Source organism: Poecilia mexicana, unplaced genomic scaffold (assembly GCF_051168715.1).
Source record: "Poecilia mexicana isolate PSO_F unplaced genomic scaffold, ASM5116871v1 scaffold_13, whole genome shotgun sequence".
Taxonomy (NCBI): Eukaryota; Metazoa; Chordata; class Actinopteri; order Cyprinodontiformes; family Poeciliidae; genus Poecilia; species Poecilia mexicana.
The window spans coordinates 8,535,119-8,558,841 of record NW_028263382.1 but is presented as its reverse complement, the minus strand read 5'-3'; the positions used below and the strand labels follow the sequence as shown (position 1 = coordinate 8,558,841).

General features: G+C 38.4%; 1 protein-coding gene across 1 annotated transcript in view; it reads left to right on the top strand.

Annotated features, from left to right (window-relative positions):
* Positions 1-23,723, top strand: part of pak1 (p21 protein (Cdc42/Rac)-activated kinase 1) — a 53,839-nt gene that overhangs the window by 14,852 nt on the left and 15,264 nt on the right. The window contains exons 2-5 of the mRNA XM_014984875.2: positions 999-1,049; positions 17,834-18,050; positions 21,890-21,984; positions 23,544-23,691. Coding sequence (XP_014840361.2) covers positions 17,861-18,050; positions 21,890-21,984; positions 23,544-23,691 — 433 coding nt within the window. The 5' untranslated portion in view covers positions 999-1,049; positions 17,834-17,860. The remainder of the gene's footprint in view (positions 1-998; positions 1,050-17,833; positions 18,051-21,889; positions 21,985-23,543; positions 23,692-23,723) is intronic.

Sequence of the window (23,723 nt, the reverse complement as noted above, 5' to 3'; positions counted from 1 at the left end):
AGAGACAATAATCCACACTGACACATCCTGTTGTGACTCCATCAGTTGTAAGCACTGCTAATCCACTTCATTTGCTTTTGCCGCTTTGTTTAAAATTTTTTATCTGGATCTACAGTTAGAAAGCCAGGCAGATGGAGGTTTCAGTCAAGGTTATGAACATTGCCCATTGTGGTCGATTTGAGGGGGGAATAAAGGTTTGAAAAAATCTTGTTGCCATGGTTACGCATCATAGCAATTGTCTGAAAGTTAAATAAAAAAAAAAGTGATGGCAACAGTCATTTCGTCTACACAGCAAACAAAACCAGAGGGAATAATTGTTCAGGCAACACCTCAACCAGAAAAATTATGACCAAAGAAAACAAGCCAACACTCTGGAGAATATAGAGGTGAATAAGTTACATTTTACATGCCAAAGCAGTTCTTTGCCGTTTCTTCTTTAGAAGCAGGAGACAAAAAGCAAAACAAAAAAACACAGCCACAGCACCAGTTATTTATTTTTTTATTTTTTTACCAAGTTTGAATTGCAAAGCAAAAGCAGCAACACTGTGAGCCTTACAGGTGGCAGCATATTGTGTGAGCCAGTGGTGATTAGACTTTAAAAACACCTTAATAAGCCATAATCTAAAGCTGCTAAAGCAACCTTCTGTCTGTCCGTGTTACCGTCTTCTTCGTGTGTGTTTTCTCGCAGTAAGGTGTGAATGTGTGGACAGCTGCAGGGCCACCACTCGCCTCCTGCCCTTCTGTCGGCCCTCTTAAACATGCTCTGTACACACAAATGGTCTAAACTTACACGGCTGTGTTTGTTTGTTTTATGTTGCTTTACTGTTTGATGTTAGGTAGATTGTCTTTTCTGCCTAAGCTGCTGACCTACTCAACACACGACTTACTGTTGCTGTTTGTCTGGAAACCAGAGCGATTTAATACATTTACAAACTGATGTAGCTGTACCTCAAAGGGCAGAGTATTTATGTTTTTAACTTGTGTCTGTTTCTTTGCAGGCTGCGGTTGAACCTGTCTGCTGAGGAGTGACTCAGACTCGACGTTATCAGGTAAATTTAAAAGGAACCTATTATGCAAAATTTAGCGCTTTTTTTAAACTTCCATTTGTGTCTCTGCTGCTTCTAATAACAGCTCAAGTGCTTAAAAAAACACCCGGTTGTTTTCTGGCAATAAGTTAGTGTTTGTTGGTGTCTGGACAGCAATCACTGTGCCGTTACCTAGCATCCAAAGCTGAGCTCCAGCCCGGTTGGTCAGCTGTATGCACTGTACAATGGCTGCTGGAAAAGACAAATGTTTTGTTGTTGACTTGTCATCCAGAAACCACTTGTTGCATTGTTGTTGGCTGTGCAGCAGGCTTTACTAATGCTTTTCAAAGATGTACAGTTGTATAATTGTGCGAGTGTAAACATTGAGTTGGGGGTTGTGACCGGTAGCAACTTATTTGGGTTTAAAGTGATAACTAAAAAAGCTCAAAATAGGCAGAACTGAGCAGACTAAAATGTAATTATCCAAGAATAATTTTGTGCAAAAAAAAAAAAAAAAAGAACATGTTTTCTGTAGCCCCTCCAAACTTAACCTGTTCAAGGAAGCATAATAGATGTGTAGAAAGTGTAATGTTTCTGATCATGTGGATAACTTGTTACCTTTCAATTGATTCCTAACGTAAATAAAAAATGATCTGCGAAGGACAATAGGTGATTTAGCTCGTAATATACTTTAATGAAGTTCCGATAATTGGATGTGTTCAAAGGTTACAGAAAAGTAATTGTTTTTCTTAAACTTACCTCTTTTGTTTTGATCACTGTAACATTTACTGACTGGTGTTTCAGCTGCTTTCTGTGTGCATCTCTCTCCACGACACAGAGCTGTCTAAAGATGGAAGATTACTGGAAGTGGGAATCATTTTAAAGGGCCAGAAACATTTCAGTTAGATAAACAAAATAATATTCCTTTTCTATTGTGTATAACAGTTTTGGGAGCCGTGTGAATCACAGTATGTTGGTTTTCAGCACTGGCTGTGCGGCCACATGGCTCGCTGAGGGTGTGGCGCGTATAAAATCAGACTGTAAGACCTTCTGTTTGTTAACTCAGCAACAAATTAAAAAGATCAACACAAAGATGTGTTTTAAAAAATGTTAATTTGATTTAGTAGAATCATACTTAAACTCGTCTTATAATTTGTTAGTCATCAAACATATTCTTGCAACGCTTTGTGACGTTTTTTAGTTATATTTTATTAAATTTCCCAGTCAGCCATTGAATGCAGCAATGCAGGTTTAGCTGCCATCTTGCAGATGACTGGATGACCAGACTTTGGCTCAGTTTAGTGAGAGGAAACGATTGTTCACGTTCTGTAAGTGAACTGTAACTCTGCCTATCTGACTTGATGTTTCCCAGCATGCATTGCAGCCTCCATTATTCATGGCTGAGCTGGGGGGGTGGAGTTTGACAGCTGGTAGATCGGTGATGAAGCCAGACCCTCAGCATACCTGTGTGTGTGAGTGTGCGTGTGGAGGCTAGCGGGGGATGGGGCAGAGTTTCTACACTCTGGGGAATTGCTATGTATTTTTAAAATGTTTTTGCTGCATTCATTCCTTCATTTGTGTTTGAGCTTTATGCATACATCTCTATATTCAAATATATAAACCAAGCTGTTTGTTTCTGGTGGGAAACAATCTTCCTATTATGTTTCTCTCAAAAGATAATGAATCAATAAAAAAAACAAGTATATTTTGAGAATTTTTTCTTTACCCGTTTTTATAAAATTTTAATAAAACATTGCATTTCAAAAATTCCTTCCTAATAATTATTGGATTAGCGTCCTGCTGCATAATTGAAGTGTGCTTTAACTCCTGCAACCCCACCACCACCATCTCTGACACTTCGTGTGACGTTTCCTGCGATACAGTGTAGTTTCAGGGAAAGTATTCTCATTACTAAATTATTTTATGAAGTTAATTTGTAGTTTTGAATATATTTACACATGGTCAAATATGCAAATTAGGTGATGATGTCATCTTGTGAGTTTTAGCACAGCCAATAGCTGCTTTCCATGCTGAAGAGTAGTCCAGACTGCAGGTGCGTTTCCAGTAGAAAAGTACGCAAAACTTTATTTCACTAATTCCACTAATGTTGAAAAAACACAATTTCGGAATTGAGGTGTTTCAATGAAATTAAAATACAATGAAGAATAAGTTTGTTAACACGATAAGTCATTAAAAACATGCCACACCTTCATCCTCCTGCCACTTCCTGTCGTCATCTTTGTCGATTCCGCCAGCAGTAACATCCAGCTGTTGGTCATGTGCCTCGTGATGTGAAAAAAAGGGTTTCCGCTGCAGTTTAGAAAAATACAATTATTTTGGTGTGGCGGAAAAATTACCTCATCTCAGCGCAACAACTTTTTATCAAAAAATGTCAGTTTTTCTTTTTTAAATTGGCATGTTTCCATTAAGCAAAATTGTTTTTTTTTATTTTATAGTTAACGGAAATGCAGCTACTAAAATGTGAAAACTGAGTAAATCTTTAGGCGGCTTTCTTTACAATGTTGTGCAGCTCTAATTTGTGATATTTTATGCTGCTTTGTGCTTTTATCTGCCTCTGAGCCCCACTTACCCCCTTCCTCGTCTTTCCCTCCATCTCTCTCTCTCATTTCTTCCTCAGGTCTCTCGCTGTTGTCTCCATTATACTTTGCTCCTCTTTTGGACCCTCTTTGTCTCTGCCTTCTTTTCACAGTCCGTCTCTGTCAGACCATTAACAATGGTCAGATTCCTGCTTCATTCTTCTTTTCAGTTTTCAGCTTCCTCCCAGATTAAGCAGATTGATGTTGGTGTCTTTTTCAGAACTTCATTCCTCATCTTTTTGCTCCAGACAGGAGGAGTTGGTTACCTTGAAAGTTCTTCTACATGTTCTCCAGTAATAATGTGATGGTAAAACTCCTGAGAACGATAATAATGGTTGGACTCATGCAGGTATTAATTGACCAGACTGTGAAAACCTTTCTTCCATTTTAGGACAGGAACACTAAACGTGGTAAATCAATCGTAGCCTCTAAGTGCCCGTGTCCCATAAACTTTATAAATCATCCATTATGTTTATGACTCACATTATGCTTTCTGATTGCCCTCTGTGTTCCTCTCAGCCATGACAGCACATCAGCAGCAGTTTACATCCATGTTATTGATTTCATTTCTGGTTGAAGAGTTCTTAAAGCCCATAAATTCATCAGACGATGGGTCTGCCGCTTAAAGCACCGCAGTGCACCATGGGAATGCAACGAACGTCACTATTCTCGCCTCACTTTTCGTTTTCTAATTTTCCACCATGAAGTCCAGATTTGAGTTGGTGTATCATGTTGAACACCTGCTTTTTACAGGTGACCCCCTGGTATTCACAGGAGGTTGCAAATCGTTGACCCCCATGAAGCCGTCTTAGCACTACAGGGGTTCAGCCAATGAGCACCAATGAAAATTAAATAAAAGTCCACAAACCATTTCTCCTGTTAGAATGCGCTTTTGTTTTGCTTGCGTTTACCCAGAATGCTTTGTGCTATAGTCCAATTCCTGCTTTTGGAGCAGTCTCTGGCCCGCTTGGCGTTCACATTTGCATTCGAACCGCACTAAAGTTCACTTCAACCGAACCGAGACCAGGGTTTTTAGGTGGATCAGGGTTCACTTTCTCAGTCCACATCATAGTTCGATTACACATTCACACCTGGCCAAACGAACCATACTTTTTAGACAAATAGACTGGAGTTGGGTTAAAGCAAACCTAAACGGGTCTGGTGTGAATGTGCCGTAAGTCCCTGGATTATGAAGCAGTTTTAATGTCAGTTTCGCCTCATCTAAGACTTGTATTTCAGTCAGAAAGTAGCTCCAGCTCCTCATCACAAGCATCCCATACTTTCTTGAGTTCTTGTAATTAATTTCTAGGAATTGCTTTCATTCATAGGTATTAAACAACTTGTACAATGTCTTTTCTAATTCACCAAGCGGACATGTTAAAACCTCAGAGATGCCAGAAACTTGAACACTCTCATCAGTCAGACGGTTTTTTGTCTGTTTTGCTACTTCAGTAGTCTTAGAGGATGTCCAGACCCGGGACATCAGGTGTGCCAGGTGGGAGTCTTAATGTGACCTTGCAGTCCGTGTCTGTATTGATTATGCAGAGCTGTGTGTGAGTGTGTGTTGCAGCCTTATTGGATTTTGTTGTGTATCAGTGTTGTTGCGTTTATCTTTTACAGATCAGTATGTTGCTGCTGCTTAGTGACCTTTATTTCACATTTTATCTTTCTATTTATTTCCCTTTGTTGGTTTCAAATCATCCTCTTGCCCTTTTGGATTTCTTTGTGACGAAACCATTTCTGTCTGAGCTGAACATGGTTCTGTAGACAATCTGATTTTCTGAACCAAGTTATTAGTTTTTTTTTTCACAGAAGGCCTGGCTTCAGGGCCTGAATGTTTCATGGTTCAATTTGCGGGAGTGTCGGTTTGATTGGTTTTTGATTTGCAGACGGAGACAACATGATTCAGAAAACACACTCTTGAGGTTTTTGTATTTGTGCTTCACACAAGCTAAACAAAATGTACTGAAACTGTCTCCTCTTAGTGTAAATTCTTTTTACTAACATTTTTCTACATTTCTTTTTGTATTAATTAAAACATAGTTATGCTATAAAACTTTAATTAATAAAATTGAGGCTCAGACTTAGTCCACTTTAATCAAACTCCAGTTTGTTTGTCTGGACAATCTGGTTTGCTTAGGGAGGTGTGAACGCCAAGCAGACCAGAGACTGTGCCAAAAGCAGGAAGTGGACTATAATGCGCTAGTCTAGCGCTAGCAGAGAAATATCTCATGGTCTTTTACCAAAGACAAAAGAGAAATCCTACATCAATTAAAATCAGTTTACATTTTGTGAAGAAGGAAGTTGTGCTCATTCAGTGTCTTCTTCAGAGGATTCTGGCATTTCCTTCATTGGTTCTTGGTGCAGCGCCACTACAGGCGAGAAGGGGAATAGGTTTTGGTAACACTTCATTTGAAGGGATGTCCATAAGCCTGACATAACGTCTGTCATGAACAGAAGGAGTCTACATAAATGTTTACGACTGTCATGAAGTGTCATTCGGGAAATAATGACACCCTTAGTACAAAACTGCACTAAAAGTTGCATAAAAAGTCAATTAAAGGTGCCAACTTTGCATTATTTCTTAATATAATGATACTTTTAAAGCAAAGTTCCATTAATATTTGCATTAAAAGTGTCTTTATTTACTGGATGACACTTCATAACAATAATCAAAGACAGTCATGTAGACTCCTTCATGACGCATGTTGTCATGTTGGGCCCTTAAAATAAAGCGTTATCCAGGTTTTTCAATCGGCCTGCTTTGTTTCACGCAGTGCAGTGTGAAAGAGAGCCGCAGCAGCTGGAAATTTAACAAGAAATATTGTTATTTTTTCTCCAATCGAACTGAGTCTACTGGACTATCAGGTGTGAAATCTCCCTAAAACGTAACGCGACGTCTAAATTCAACCTCAACTGACTTAGCTACAGACAAATATATGAGCAATTAAAACGCCTACATACACCAGTGCATACATTTACATGCAGCAGTGCTGCCAGCCGACTCCAATGCAGTCATGCTGCTGAGCAGGATGATGCCGGGAGGATTCATCCGGCTGTGATTTATGAACGACCTGCTTTACATCCCGAGCAGCAGCAGCCGGCTCTGAATCATTGACTGAAATGATCAAAGAACTACGCTGAGCAAGAGGAGATCCTCTAAATTATCTCAGGAGGAAGTGAACCAAATTGATTTTCCTCTTTTTAATAATCTACACAGATTCCTTGGAACGGGCGCACGCTGTGGCTGCAGTTGTCCCCTGAAGGCGATGAGCTGAGGCGGGGCTGTACAGATGGCTGTGTGTGTGTGTGTGTGTGTGTGTGTGTGTGTGTGTGTGTGTGTGTGTGTGTGTGTGTGTGTGTGTGTGTGTGTGTGTGTGTGTGTGTGTGTGTGTGTGTGTGTGTGTGTGTGTGTGTGTGTGTGTGTGTGCGCGCGCGCATGTTTTTGGGGTGGGGTTTTGGGATAGGCTCCATCTCCTACAATAACCCGTATAATCAATGTGTCACACACACAAACCTGCAGATAATGATCACATTGTTTGCTTTTTCTTACGAGTCCGCAAAGCAAAATCTGATCTTTGCACCAATCCCGCTAATTTAGGCAAAATTATAATATGGATTATTCAGATTGAGTTTCAGCCAACTGCTTTATGCTAAATCATGTGACTCTTGTAATAAATGTCACTAATCATATATTTTTTAACCTTTCTGTCATCAAAGGCATTTCTTTTCACCTGAGTCACATTTTGCAAATGACGGTTTAACAATTGTGCTTTTATTGTTCAAAGAAGTGTTACTCATTCTGGATTTTTCCGCAGAGTTTTTTAGCGAAGCGGCGCACACAGAAACCGCAGGTTGAATCATCGCTCCATCACTCAGGATTTAACGCCACTCTGCTTTTCTCCATCGTTGGTTGTCGTCTCGGGTGAACGTCGGAAAAATCACATCCTTAATCACTGCCAAGAGCTGAATGCTCTCCGATTCCTGGCATCCATCCCAACGCCATTAATCTGAGTTAACAGGTTGGAGTAGCAGGAATTGATTTAGGTTGGAATAGTTAAGGTGTTCTGATCTGCTTGACTCAACATTTTGTGTTCCTTTCAAAATTATCAGCAGTTCTTGAGAACATTAGTGAAATGGTAGTTTTGCTTAAATTTTTTATATTTTGCATTTAAACTAAAAAAACGAACACTTTTTCGCCTACAACCCTCGGTGTCCGTTCGTTACTTAATTTTTGTTTACATTTTGTGAAGAAGGAAGTTGAGGTCAGTGTCTTCTTCAGAGGTTTTTATGTTGTTTCCTTCAGTGGTTCTTGGTGCAGCGCCCCCACAGGTGAGGAGGGGAACAGCTTTTTCAAAAAGTTTTGTTCAATTGACAGTGCACCTTGAAATGTAGCAAATGTTGAAATTTTCCTGCACTACCAGGTGTGAAAACACCCTAAGGCCTTGAAATGTTGCTTTGTTGAGACATTTATGCCTACTTCATGTTGTCAGACAGGTTCAGTTGAAGTCCTTTCTAGTTTTTTTTGCTGCTGAACCTGCTTTCTGATTCAGCTCATCTTTGGCTAATATTAGGACTATTTTGGTCTGAAACCTCTGAAGTGTAACCAAACAGAAAACAAAAACCCCCAGAAGAAATCTGACACGACTTCGAGTGAAGCAGGAACACGACTGACTGAGGTTTAAAATTAGAGTGAAACAGACATCTAACAGATCCCCCTTTGTCTGTACCTGAGCTGTAACATTACACCAAACACTGAACTATTGAAGTGTGGGGCTTTTGTATTCGTCATGCTGTGGGAACAAAGATGTGTGTGTGTGTGTGCGTGTGTGTGTGTGTGTGTGTGTGTGTGTGGACATGCCCCCCACCATCACACAGTCTGTTCCTCAGTCACGCTCCCTCTCTTTCCTTTCTCTCTTCTCTACTTTACCTAAGTTTAAATTAACTCTGTTTTCATTTAGTTTCTGTCACTTTCCTCATCCCACCTTCCTCTCAACACCATCCCTCTCTCCTCATGCTTTCCTGTTTTCTCTCTTTCTTTGTTTTTTGTGTATCCTTTATCTGATGTTTGGCCATGTCCTCCTCTTCTGAATCACCATCTGCCTCCCTCCTTCTCTCCCTCCCACACAAACACTCACACACTTTTGCCACATGACAAAAGACGTTCTATTTTTATTCCCCAAGCAGCTTTTTTCTGATGTGGTCGTTAACTAATTAAAGTTCTGCATGTGTTGGCTGGATGGATCAGCTGTGAAAACAGCTCACAAAGTTTTATCACTTATGCTTCGTCTGGGATTGGATTCAAACTGTGGATTAAATTCATTTTATGAGCTCAAATGAGTTTCTGAAGCGGCAGCACAGCGACAGGTGACTGAAGGTGATTATTTTGGCTTGTGTACTTTAATGAGAGTGAATGAACTTGTCATCCACTGCTGCCCTATGCCAGATTTATTTATTCACAGAATGTCCGTGCATCCTCAAAAAGTCTTAAATTAATATCTTATAATGACTTAAATTCATAGAATAAAGTGCAAGTACCTTACATGTGTTAATTTTGGTTTTAAATTTTGTCATAGGGACTTTTCTGCCAGGCAAAAGTTTGAGTTGCACTTAAACATCTTCATTGCGTTCTGTAACTCGAGGCAGTTGTGGCTACTGCTAACTAGCTGCTAAAATACCCTTGCTAGCTAGCTAGTGTTGTTTGTGTCTATCATGGGAGATGGACTGGACACAAAGGGAGCAACAAAATCATCACCACTTGGGGTAAAACCCAACAGATGGGAAACAACGACAACAAAATAACATTTTCCAAATTATTTTTCAGTCAATGTATGCTTATGCATGCTTTCAGTTTATGCATTGATGCCCAAATCAATGCCTTAAATTCATAAGGCACTTATGAATTTAAGTGCCTTAAATTCATAAAACACAAAACTTAAATATGTTAATCGAAGGTCTTACATTTTGTTCTGGCAGGACTATTAGTCTCATATTCATAGTTGTTGTCACATGCAGAGACATCTTCACTGCGTCCTGTGACTTGATGCAGTTGTAGCTAACGCTAACTAGCTGGTAATATACAGAGCTATCTTTTTTTGTGTCTATCATGAATGATGACATAATTTTTCTGTCAGGCAAAAGTTTAAGTCACAGGCAGAGACATCTTTATTGCATTCTGTGACTTGGGGCAGTTTAGGCTACCTCTAACTGCTAATGCACCCATGCTAACTAACTAGGTATCTGTTTTGCATCTATCGCATGTGATGGGGTTAAGATGGGTTAGAGAGCCAATATTCAGCATGAGAAACTCCAGAAATTTCACTTTTGGCTGAAATTTCTGCTTAATTATAATACAGCAGAAGCCACCAAGCATCCTCTATACTTATAGTTTTTTGCTTCATTCACAAAAAAGTTCCTAAAAAGTCCCGAATTTAACTTTAAGCTTTCTGGCTTAAACCTCTCAAGCTTTTGCTGATATTTGTTGAATGCAATATTTTTATTGTAAGGGTAAAATGATAAACTAGAGGAACTGCACCAACATAGCAAAGGATTTTTATACTAATACACTTGAAAATCGAATAGCTGACTTTGTGAGATTGTATAGAAACAGACTTGTTTCTCAGTGGATGTATGCTTATGCAGGCTTTCAAATGTGGTCTGTAAATTATGTTAAAATATACGTTTGAAGTCTGCGCCCTCGGGTTTGAGTCTGCAGACAAACGAGACGGTTTCATTTCTCGTTCTGTCATCGGGGCTTCAGTCATAAAATGAAATGAGATGCAGTGAGATGGTTCAGTCTCCTGCTTCAATAGTTTCTATTTTTGTTGCTTTATCTGTTCAGAAAGAAAGCCGCATTAAACCTCCATTTGTCCTCAACTAATTCCCCCTTAGTCTCTGTTCTGTTTATGTCTGGTATTTATGTTACCCGTCAGCACCAGCTAGCGGCTCTGTTGGATCCGGATGCCTGGAGGTGCATTGCTCCCCTCGGCTACGAGGAAACCAGACCCCCTGCTGGGTCTGCCAGCACAGCTTTCCTAAATGTCTGGAGTTCAGAAGTTAGGTTTTTATTACTTCAATGCAAACATTTCAGCTGCTAACGTTTGTAAAACCAGACATTTCTTGCTATCTGAATGAAACGTAAAGTAAAAATATGTGGATTCTGGTTTTTGCGGCGGTTACAGACCAAAGCTGCCAGTGAGTCGCTAAAATCCACAAATACTTTAGATTTCCTCTAAAAAGGCTGACACTGCAAAAACACAACATCTTCTTACCAATTATTTTGGTCTAGTTTTTAAGTGCAAATATATTAGTGAGCTTGAAATAAGACAAAACTAACCTACAAATAACTTTCAGCAAGATACAGGAGCCTGATTAAGTCAATCATTTTTTAATATTGATTAAAAACTGGAAGACTTTTCACTTATAACCATGTTATAAGGGAGAAAATCTGCAATAACTATTTTTTAATGAATATGAATCCTTTTTTCCCAAAAACCCTCTCCTCTCCTCTCCTCTCCTCTCCTCTCCTCTCCTCTCCTCTCCTCTCCTCTCCTCTCCTCTCCTCTCCTCTCCTCTCCTCTCCTCTCCTCTCCTCTCCTCTCCTCTCCTCTCCTCTCCTCTCCTCTCCTCTCCTCTCCTCTTCTCTCATGGCATGGCCAGTCGTTGTCCTGCCTCAATCATTTACTGCTTTCTGTCTCTATCACATAAATCTGGATGTTTAAATACTTTTGGAAAAATTACTCCAAATTATTGAAGATTATGTAACCATGTAGAAGAGCAGGCAGCTCTGCACAGGTAAAAGGCTTTTAACTGAAATCTCTGTCCTGTTAATTTGACTCAGCCGCTGAGAAATAAACAGTCGGTGCAGCTGATTATGTAAGAGCAAACAGAGGAAATTTGGACGGTGCTGTTGCTTATTTAGCACCTTGTCGGATTCCTCAGAGCAGCTGAAGGGAATCCGGATTCACCCACTGGTTGTCTACATGTCTGTCCATCTATTGTTTCACACTGGAAGTTATGCAAACGCTTTTTATTTTAGTCAGATTTTAGTTGTATGTAAGACGTTATTAAATGTGTGCCCTGTTCCAGTAAGTGTGTCTGCTTCCCAGGAAGTGCTGACGCATTCCGGCGTCCGTCTCTTCAGATGTGCCAACCTGAATAATGAATGTCTCTATATGTAGGCCTGCACACATTAGATGGATAATGGAATGACAGACTGTATGCTGCAGCTAAATTAAATTTTATTACATACATGGACAAGATTTGAAGATTTGGTTTGTTTCTCCGAGCAGCAGCTTAATCACATCCTGAAGTGCAAAACTGATTTGATATGAACGAAAATGGAAGAAATTTGTGTGGAAACCAAAAACATCCCATGATTCAACAGTATTTGTTTCCTGTCTCCAACTGTTTTTTTTACTTTTTCTTCACGGTGCCGAGTCCCCATGGGGGGGGAAAGGCCAGAATCCTCCACCACTATGCCGGCCCAAAATGAACATGAGTTTAAAACTTTCTGTGGAATAAAGGACTTTAAATGGTTCATAACATTGCTGCTGTTGTTCCTCCTCAGCATTGAACTAAAACGCGTCTGCACGCGTCAGACCAGCAGACAAACATCATTCCTGGTTTTATTTCAAAGATGTGGTCGAACCAAAGTAGATCAGTTATTTGGGTCCTTTAATTTGCAGCATCTGGTTGGTTCTGACCCACTTCAATCCGATGGAAACAGCAAATTCCTATTTTGGGTTCACCTATGTTTATAAATAAGAACCAGGTGTAATCGCTGTACTTGTGCTCTAGAGGTGAGACTTCAACTAATTTTGTAATCTTTTAATTGTTAACTGGAGTATACAGATGAAATAGACCAGAAAAATAACACAGTCAGAGCAGCAAAACTGTACAAAATATATATAATTTTTTAATTTAATATAAAAAAAAACCTTTCTCTATAAAAATGTTCTTCCCAGAACTCTTTAGGTGTCATAGTCTTAGCTTCACCTGGTTCAAATTCTGCTAATAAATGCCTTTTAGCACCTTTTTCTATCTAATTATTAATTTAAAATAATAAAAATAGTCACCAGATCAGCTCCACTCTGTACCGATCAAGCAGGAAGGACTGAGCTTTTCACATGTTGATGATGGAAGTACTTTCAGCTGCAGATTCATCCTTCGCTACAAATTATCAAGTGTTTACTCAAGGAATACTGCTATTGCAATTTAGACAATAAAATGTTTGTTTTGTCATTCAAAAAGGAATTGAATAGTTTATTTTTCTTCATTTGACATTTTAATAAAGGCTTAAGAGGTTAAATGAAAAATATGCAGAATGTGGCAGTTTTCTTTATCCAATTAACCGTCAGAATAATCAATAATTAAAATAATTATTCTGTTTCCATTAGAACTTATTCAGCAGCAGAATATTGCTGCTCATCTGATTGACCTTTTTGTTTTGTTTTCCTCATCTTGGCTCTCTTTACAGATTTAATAGTTCTGAGTCTGACTCCTCGGAGTCCAGATTAGGTAATCTGAAGAGGGATGAAGTGGGATTAATGGGTTTTCCAGCCCGGATCACCTTTGTAACTCAGAATTAGTTGGATTTGACAGCTCAGATGATTTGAGACTCGGAGTCTCTGTAATCATCTCTGCAGGGATCTTGATCTAACTCAGGATATCATCTACGGTCTCTGACAGCATGGCGCCTCCTCACCACTCACACACTCCTAACACACCCCGGGTTTCTGTGTGTGTGTGTGTGTGTGTGTGTGTGTGTGTGTGTGTGTGTGTGTGTGTGTGTGTGTGTGTGTGTGTGTGTGTGTGTGTGTGTGTGTGTGTGTGTGTGTGTGTGTGTGCGGTGCTGCAGGAGGAGTCTGTCATCTTTCTCAGCAAATCAAGGCTTTTACTCACCACGTTTACACTGTCTTGGTACTCCTTTTAAATCACTGTCAGAAAATGTTTATTTTGCTTTAGATTTGTTGCTTTTTAATCTTAAACTTTAGATGATTTCATCACCTGAACAGGTTAAGAAGTTTTGTGTTTATATAATTGCTGCTTCTCTTCCTTTTCCCTTTCTTTGCCTTTAGTGGTAATATGACCGTAATACCTTAGTGGCCAGATGCAGAAAGCTAAAATGTTTTGTTTACTGCTATGTTGGAAAAAAGCAGAGGAAATTTAAATGTCTCTTTTTTTCATGATTTTGTGCAAAGTTTGAGTGATTTGTATAGAGTCGTATTAGCTCAGTTAGAATAGATATGTTCCAGTGAGGTTTATTTTTCTATGACAGAATATTTGACCCAGAATAAGGAAAAGATAAATAGGAGAAATTTGTACAAGAATAAAGTCATGATATTACCAGAATAATGTTGGAATATTAGAAGAAAGACGTAGTAATTTTACGGGAACACAAGAGATAGCCAAAATTAAAATCAGGAATGTTGAGCGTCTTATTAAGTTATACTTTAATATCATTTTTACAGATAATGAAATTAGCTTGAAATTTGATACAATTGTGCGAACCACTATCTGTGTTTCAGAAGCAACCACACAAACTCACCAAGCTGATAACTCTCATCAAAACTTGTTTTCCTCATTAAAATGACTGATGTCTCTCTTCTGCTAATACTGCATCTTATTCTGACAATATTGTGACTGTCCTTGTAATAAAAAAAACAAAATAATCCCCATCTGATCCTCATATGCCATCGTATTTTTAAGCTGGTGCGTTTCATTGCTGTATTGATATTACGTGAATTTTACGTAAATTAACATTCTACGGAAAAATAATCAAATTATTGAATACTTCATCCCAGCTTCCTTTTTCCCATCAATACTGATCGCATCTGTAACTATGAATAGATTTAAACAGAAATATTTTGTTAAATATCTTATAATTTCTTTAGATTCTAAGTTGAAACAGGTCAGTAGCGTCTGTCTTAGTAAGAAAAATCAAGATCAAGTTATTAGGATTTTTAATAAGACGGGTCTCTGCTGCAGGTTGGGGAATCCTTTCAGATCAGTGGATGTAACCTTGTGTTCAGGTGTGTGTGTGTGTGTGTGTGCGTGCGTGCGTGTGTGTGTGTTGTGTAGTAGACAGTATGGGATTGTTTGGAAACCGGGTTCCACTGAAACTGGAAACTGACAGCAGTGTTTAAAATTTGAGACATCTGCTGTCTCCCTCTGTGTGTGTGTGTGTGCATGTGTGTGTGTGTAAAGCAGACAATAAAGACTCCGTCACTTCCTTCTAAACAACGACTGTTTGTATGCGAGATGGCTACAAACACACACACACCCTCTCTAAGTGCTTGCCGCCCTTCGTGTGTGGGTGACGTTCCCCCTCTGGGGTTATGGTGCCGGATTAAAAGACCCAAATGGTTCTGGGACATTTGGATGCATTTGTGAACTTTTACTGCTTCCACGTGTGACTCACCTTCTGACACCAAGCTGATGTCACCGTCTGCGGGAGGCAGGACGGGTTAAAAGTCCACATGGCTTCACGGTTTCAGTCTCGCTCTTGGACCGACGCTCTGAGGAGGTTCAGCGTTTTTCTTTTCCTGCTGACAAACTTCTCAAATTGTTGCTTGTTTTTATTTTTGGGGTTAAAAATTGAGCTCTAAACTTAAATAAGGTGAGAACTAGAAGCCATTTGTTGATGCTGAGTATTTTTTAGTTGTATTTCAGATGCAGATGCAGATGCAGATGCTTCATAAAGCTGAAAAATAACATTAGATACAGGGTTTACCCAGTGTATTATAAGCCTGGTGGGCCTCCAGGCTTTCCTTGCTGCCAGGCTAAACATAATTTGTTTTTATATTTTAAATAGGGATTTCTTATTCACCAGTAACAGTCATAGCAAAGACTGGTTAAACTGGGTTCACCAAGCTGCAGACATTACTAAACAAAACAAGGATCTAGAAAATGTCAAGATCACTTGAATTTAGTAACCTAAGAACATTTAATCTTAGCTGCCAAAGATTAATATTATTTTTATTGAATTTCATTGCCTTTTGTAAGACTGTAGTTGGTGTTTAAGTTTTGTAAATAGTCTCCTAATAACACAACGTTGTGAAATTTTCAAATTTCATGTAAACTTTTGACATTTTTTTTTACTTTTTTTGTGGTTAACCCTGAAATAGAACAAGAAAGCAGCTTTAATAGTTCTTAGTTTGCAGGTGTTGGGTGTTTTTTTTATTTTGAGATTTAAACCCATCTGTAACAGCACAATTAGCATTTTTAACAATCACATTTAAAATGGTGCGGCGCAATCAAAACCCTGTAAACAGACAAGCAGCTGCACAAAACACAGCTGTGTATGAGACGAGTTCAGTCTGAAGCTGCAAACTTTAGAGGAAATGTTTTATAATTCAAGCTCAACGTCCGGTCTCTGTTCAGAGTTAATTCAGTCTCTTCTAATAGTATTTTCTATTTTAGTCAAAGTGAATTATTTAGTTGGCTTTGACAAATTTAGTGCATCAGGAGCCGTTTCCGTTTAGGCATTAAGGTGGAAGGATAGAAATATTAAGCAGCTTTCCTGTACAAACAGCTGAAAACACATGGAGAAAGTTTTTCTTTTTTATTGTGTTTCCTGTAAATTTCTGTAAATTTCACGTTTTCCTCTGTTTGTTGATTTGCTCGTGTAGCTCTGACCTACATACATCCTCCTCCTCGTGACTCTCTGTGTTCACTGGAGCATTTATAAGAGGTTAGCTCCTAGCTTCAGTGTTTGATTGTGTATTTCTGTGTGTGGCAGAACCGGTCATTACGTTGGCTTTTTTTTTATTTGCCTCTCAGCTGTGTGTGCAAACTGCAGGTTACACTTACACATCAAAGTGGATAAATGTGGTGTTATCTTTCGACCAAGACTCATTAAGCTCTGAGTCAGTACACGCATGTTAACAGAAAAAACATACACTGTGATTTAGTCAGCTTGGTGTTTGTAGATCAAACTGACCGCTCTGAGCAAATGGAAACTGTCCATTTATTTCATTTTATTTTAGAAGATTTTCCTTCGAGTGGAAGGAAATTTTGTTCCATTAACTAAAGCATTGACGTCTGACATCCAAAGAAACGCATTTCCTCACTTTTTTTACAGACGGGATGTGCATAAAAATGCAGATATAGTGCAGATTATTCCAGCTTTTACAGTGAAATAATCTAATTTACTTACTTTCTTATGTCTTTATAGCAGATCACAAAAGCTCTCCGTACCCAGTTATATGGAAATATTTGATTGTAATTTTGACAATCGACATACTTCAAACTCAGTGGGCGGGGCTAACGCTGCTCTGATTGGTCTGCAGTGGACTTCCTGTACAGGCCGACCAATCAGATGTGAGTTGCACCATATGATGAACAACCAGGACCGTTTAAAGTATTTTATGGAGCACTGCAGCCCAGAAATCACATAAAAAAAACAATAATGGTAAATGATTTTAACATATAGTAACTTTTAAGCAATGCGTTTCACATGCAGTTATTTCATAAATTGACACATTATGTGTATACATGTATGTATGTGTTTATTTTTTTTTATGTTTTTGTATTTCCGTTTTCCAGCCGTTTTCTGGAAATAAGTTGATGTTTTTTAGTGTCTGGAAAACAAACCATTTCAAAAACCTCCCAGTTATAGCGCTGCCCGTCACCTAGCAACCCAACACGTTTGCTCAACTGGTTTTATCGCTGTATGCGCTGTACAATGGCTGCTGGAAAAGACAAGTGTTTTATTTGTTGACTTAACATCCAGAAACCACTTGTTGCACTCTTGTTGGTTTTGCAGGAGGCTCTGCTAATACTTTTCAAAGATATGCCGTTGTACATCTGTTTGCAGCCATTTTCATGTTAAAGTGTGAACCTTAAGTTGAGGGGCTTGGCTAGCAGCAGGTGATTCTGAAATGAGCTCAAAAAGTTAAATCTCATTATGTGAGAACAAATTTGTTTTAAAAAATATTATTAAACATATTTTATGTAGCTGATTCTATTCTAACTTGTTTGTTTCTTTTAATTATGAACTAGAATTGTTGGTTTATTCTTTTATCTCAATAATCTGCCAAATGAGATTACATTTTAGCAACAAGGCAGTTAAATGGAGCTAATATCAAAGTTAACAACGCTGCGACTGGATCCTAATAATTTGGTGAATATTTACTAATCTTGTGTTTGATTGGCCGACGTTTCGTCCTCTGACAGCATCTTCCCTGTGATTGGTCCGTTTCTGTGCAGGAGCGGCCAGTTGCAGCCTATCTGAAGATGTCTGATAATGGGGAGGTCGAGGACAAGCCTCCAGCTCCTCCCATGAGGAACACCAGCACCATGATCGGCTCCTGCAACAAGGACCCCACGCCCCTGAACCACGGCTCCAAGCCGCTGCCGCCCAACCCGGAGGACAAGAAGAAGAAGGACCGCTCCATCCGATTCATCCTCACCGGGAGCGATAAGAGTGAGCGCTCTCCACTCATTTTCATTTTGGGCCACAACAGGATCACAAACGTCCTCCAGGGGCCGGTTACGGCAGATTGTATGATAGAACCCATTAACAGACTGGTAAAATATTGATAAATAGCTGCATTCACTTACCACTGCTTAAAAATAAATATTGAACATCTTTTACATTGATTTAATTTGGCAGTAAACCGCATATCACAATAATCAGTTAATCAATTAATCACGGGAATCACGGGATAAATTAAAACCAGCTCAGTAATTTCTATCTGCATGGTTTATTGTTTTTCTCTTTCTACCAAAACTGGATGATAAAAGTCTTCAGTTTGGTGTTTTGATCTCAACTATCCCTTTTTTGAAGGACAATTTTGTTTACAGAGATTTTATAATTGCTTTTATTTGTTGTTTCTGTTTATTTTGGATATTTAAAATGTTTTCCAGTTTAAAACTATAATTGTTATTCTTAGTATCAGAGTCGACCAGTAGGCAGAAGACACGCTCTAACCTTTTGTAATTTATCTTTTTCTACCTTTTGCAGCTTCCGTCTTCGCGTTAGAGCAGAGTAGGACGGAGTACATCTGTCTGGCCTTACTGTGTCAGAAAAACTTTAACTCTTCTGTCTATTACAAAACTCCTGCTTAATACAGGTGCTGTAGTCCTGATTTTCCTCACTTACATACATGGATTATTTTCTTAGACAGAGCCAGGGTTTCATATAATTAGTATTTTATGCACCATTTAGCATGAACTTCAGTTACACTGTAAAACATTTTAAGGTGGTTTATCTTGAAAATGAAACTCCACCTGCTTGCTGTCCTGAAAATGTAATTTAAGTCATCAAGAAATTTTTTTGGTTTTAACTCAGAAATTAAAGTTCATGAAGTTGATTTAATAACATGAGACAAGTTGTCTAAACTTTGTTTTTTAAGTTAATTAATCTTGAATTGTGAGTTTTAACTTAATGCTGCAATTTAAACCAAATAATTTCACAAAATGTAAGAAAAAATCTGCTAGTTAAAACAAATGTTTCTCTAGTATTTTCACTCACAATAACAAGTTAAAGTAACTACTTATTTTACTTTATAATAATTTCAATTCTTGTTTTAAATTGCATGAACAAAATTTCTGATCTGATGATGAATTTTATTAAACATCACAATTAATTCAGCTCAAAAACATTTAATGTGGGGTGTGCTGTGTGGCGCAGGGGTTAAGCACAACCCACATACAGAGGCCTCAGTCCTCCACGTGGCCGCTGTAGGTTCGATTCCCAGCCTGGCAACCCCCGCCACATGTCTTCTCCCCCTAGCCACCCTCCTGCCAATTAACTATCAAATAAAGGCCACTAGAGCCAATAAAACCTTAAAAAAACATTTAGTGTGAACTAAATTAGTTCCCACTCCTGTCTTTTTCTTCTTTCAGTTTTTTATAAGTGCTAATCTAAAAACTCTACTTTATTCAACTCTAATAAAATGTTAACACAACTTACTACTGTAAGATTATCTTCCACAAACTCACGTTTAGGTTCAAAATCTTAAACTCGCTAAATTTATTTGACTTAAAGAGCAAAAGCCAGTAGACACAACTAAAGGTGACTCAAATGTTTTACAGTTGGTGTTAAATCACACACTTCCTGTTGAGGTGAGAGGAGGAAGATGTGTGGTTCCTCCTTCGCCACCCAGGTCGTTGAAACGCTCTGAATAACTCAGTCCATGATAATCTGCAGAGTTTTTTTTGTTCCTCCAGACCTGATGAAGATTATCAACGCGTTGTTTGTTAATCCTTATTAAAGCCGACATGAAGGCTTAACTTTGATCTCAGCAGGTGTTGCTCTGGCTGCAGTTCTCACACACACACACACACACACACACACACACACACACACACACACACACACACACACACACACACACACACACACACACACACCTCATTCAGCAGTAAACGTGTTTGTTTTATTTAATAAGTGTTGCCGTACATGAAAATAAGTCTTCTTAAAAATAAAGTTTTTGCTTTTTTCAAACTCACCTACAAGTTTAATATTGTTAAAACTGAAATAGGGCTGAGTAATTTAAAAAAGCATTTGGGCAAAAGAAACAAATAATCGGATTAACAATGATCAATCAATTATTAGAATAATTACAAACTTATTTAGTAATTGATTAGTCCTGAGCTGGAGCAAACTGACTCAAAAACACACTAGTAGTAATTAAGCTAAAACTGTACAAACAAAATGTACAGTTTCAATTAAAGATTAGAAACCTTCTTTGTAAAGGAAAAAATCCTATGAAGCATCTTTTTCTAATTACTAATCAGTTAATAAAATAATCAACAGATTATCCCTGCACTATTAGAAATGTCATTTTAGCTGCAGATGAATCCACTGCTACAAATGATCAAGGATTCACTAAAGAACTGCTTTGTTGCAGTAAAATGTTTACTTTCTTTAAGAATAAGAATAATTATTTATTTGCATTTTTTAATTATTTGTGATGTTGCATAAAAAATCTTAAGTGACTAAATGAGAAATCTCAGAATACTCCATTAGTAAAATAATCGTTTTCAGATTTTAAAGTCTAAACGACTTTGTAACCTTTTGGGACAGTAAGTTTCTCATCTGCTCTTGACTTTCCATAAATGTGAATTGTTGCTTTTTGTAATCTTTTAGAGCTGTTCATGAATCCATGCTGTTTGCACAGTTACTGCTGTTTTGTTTGCCAAAAGGCAATTTAAGCTTAGCAATAACAAATTAGCCGCTCGCCTGTCAGCCTTCATAAGAGCACATATCAGTGGTTAACCTGCGCATGAACCCAATCAGGAGGATGACGACTTTCTCTTACCATTTTTATTATCAGAGTGGAAAATAATAGTTTAGCATCAAACTCAAGTTGAGATAAGTTGCAGAGACTTTTTTATTATGTTAAATAAGGACCAAAGAGAGCGCTGCTGCAGAAGAAGTGAAGTCTCATGATGCTCTTCCTCTTCCACATAACTGAGCAATGAAGGCGTGAAACAAAAACATGGATGCCAGACGAGCCGTGCACACCTCTGCATGTGCACAGAGATCCGGATGAAAACTGTTTCAGGTGCTTCAAGTTGGAAAGCTTCAGCCTGCTGCTTTTGTAAAACGGCATTTTATTTTCGTTCCTTTTCCTGTAATGTTACAGACTGTAGCTTTATCTAGCTAAATAAAGCTACAGTCTGTGATCCACACTTATATAAATATAGCTAAGTTCTAATTCAATTCAAAAATACTTAATTGATCCCAAAGGGAAATTAAATTCCAAATTCTCCAAAGAGTTATTGTAGATGTTGATGGCTGTGGGCAGGAAAGTTCTCCTGTAGCAGTCTGTGTTACAGTCTGCTTGGAACAAAACCCTTTTACTTATTTATTTTGTTAGGCTAATTTACGCCACATGTCCACATCCAGACAGATTACCCATGATGCCTTGCAGCCGGCTGGTGGTCCTTGCATTGTTCGTCATCCCATGAGGATTTGGAGTTATGATTTCCCTCAGGAATAAATTACAACATATGGCGTCTCCGTTGTTATAATTCTCTCTAAAACTGCTCTCTATGTATTTTTTATGATTAATTCTCTCTTTTATTGTCTTTTTTTTCTCCTCCTTCTTCTTATTTATTCACTTACCACAAAGGTTTGTCCCATGAGGGATTTCTATTACAGCTAATTTAATAACCTGATGGCATCTTGGCCTTTTGAGGTCCGGTTTGCAACAAATCCATCTCAGTTTACGCCAGAAGAAAACGTCTGGGTAATCCTGCTGAAATTAAAATATCCTTAAACTGTCCTGGTTCTCTCTCTCTCTTTTCTTTCAGCCTATAGGAAGAAGGAACGTCCTGAGATTTCTCTGCCGTCAGACTTTGAGCACACCATCCACGTCGGTTTTGATGCTGTTACTGGGGAGTTTACTGTAAGTCTGTTAACATTCCCCACTGAACGCCACTCTAATTATCGCCTCAGAGCTCATTGCTGCGTGAATATTTGTGTGTTTGCTCGTGAGCTTGATGGAAGCAGACACACAGAAGAAAAGTTTTTTAAAATAGTCCCATCAAACAAAGGCCGTCTTGTTGAGCTGAGTCACTTGATCCGCCTGACCAAGCTCTTTTATGTGCGAGTCCAACGCTGTGTGCAAAACTAAAAAAAAACTCCCATCTTCTCTGTGAGTGCATGATTATTGTTTCCTTGTTTGCATTCTGGGTCACAGTTCAGTGATATATGTGCATGCAAAGAGTCCTCACTGTCTGCTAAACAGGCAGCGGCGATTAGCAAAGCATGGGTGGAAAATGAAGGAAAGGTCAGAGGAGGGATGGAGTGATGGAGCAGAAACTGAGCGGCTTTGTGATGGACTGATTCTGACAGAAGAGAGCGAGAGAAAGAGCAGGAAAACAAGGAGATGTGACCCAGTTGCTTCACTGAGGTACAAATGCAACAAGACTGCTGTGTTATACATCCTTCCTGGGTTGAACAGCACTTATTCAATAAGTCCATCCCTTATTGTCATCTGTACACTGTTTTTTATTTTTACTTTGAGGTATTTTCACTCCAGTTTGATTACCTGATCATGACAGCTTAAAAAAACTAATTTTAGACAAATGTCAAACAAAAGAAGAGCTGAAGAAAAAAGTCTCCATCTGATTAACATGTTTTCAGGAAGTGGGGCTCATGAAAGTGACTTAATTAAGAGAGATTTCTCAGAAGATGGTCAGGAATAATTAGTCTGAAAGAAACTTAAAAAAACTTTCAGAAAGTCTGGAAAACTATTGAATTGGTCAGCGGAGCTCAAACGTCTTATTAGACTTTAAATAGTAAGTTTTCCCAATAAGACATTTCAAAACTTCAATGCAAGAGAACTTGGGCTTTTTATTGTCATAAAAAACATAAAAATAACAACATAGCTAACTAAAAAGTTAGTTGTTTTCACCCTAAAGCAGTAATTATAAACATCAGCAGCGCTAATGCTAAAACGCTAACTTCAGTTCAAATTATATCTGCCGTTGAAAGACTTCAACACTCAAACACCAATTTAATTATTGTAACTTAGATGTTCTATAATGACCTTAGATATTGTTTTAAGGTTTTTTTCTCTGCTGTCAGTTTTATTTTGCTCCTGTTTGTTTCCTGTTTGGGGAAAAAGAAAGAAAGAGAACCCACTTCAAAATAAGAGCATGAATATAAATATCAAACTTTTTTTTTTTTTTTGGAGACAAAAAAAAAGTGTAAAATGTAGTTTAATTCAAATAGTTAAATTTGGACAACTTTTGTTTTTCAAGCTGATCAGAATCACAATTGGAAAACTTTATTAATCACCTCACAGCGAGCAAAAGTAGCTCCTTCCTGATTGGCCCAGAGTGAAATGTTGGTCACATTTTGGGTTTGCATGAAGCTGAATGGCTGCCATGCAGTTGCTTTAGATTGTAAATACAAATGAGTGCATGAAGCAATAACTGTTAAAATGTGTGTGTTTTGCAGGGCATGCCGGAGCAATGGGCCCGGCTGCTGCAGACGTCCAACATCACCAAACTGGAGCAGAAGAAGAATCCTCAGGCCGTCCTCGACGTCTTAAAGTTCTACGACTCGAAGGAAACGGCCAACAGCCAGAAGTACATGAGCTTCACAGGTATGAAAACGCAACACTTTATTTATAGAAAC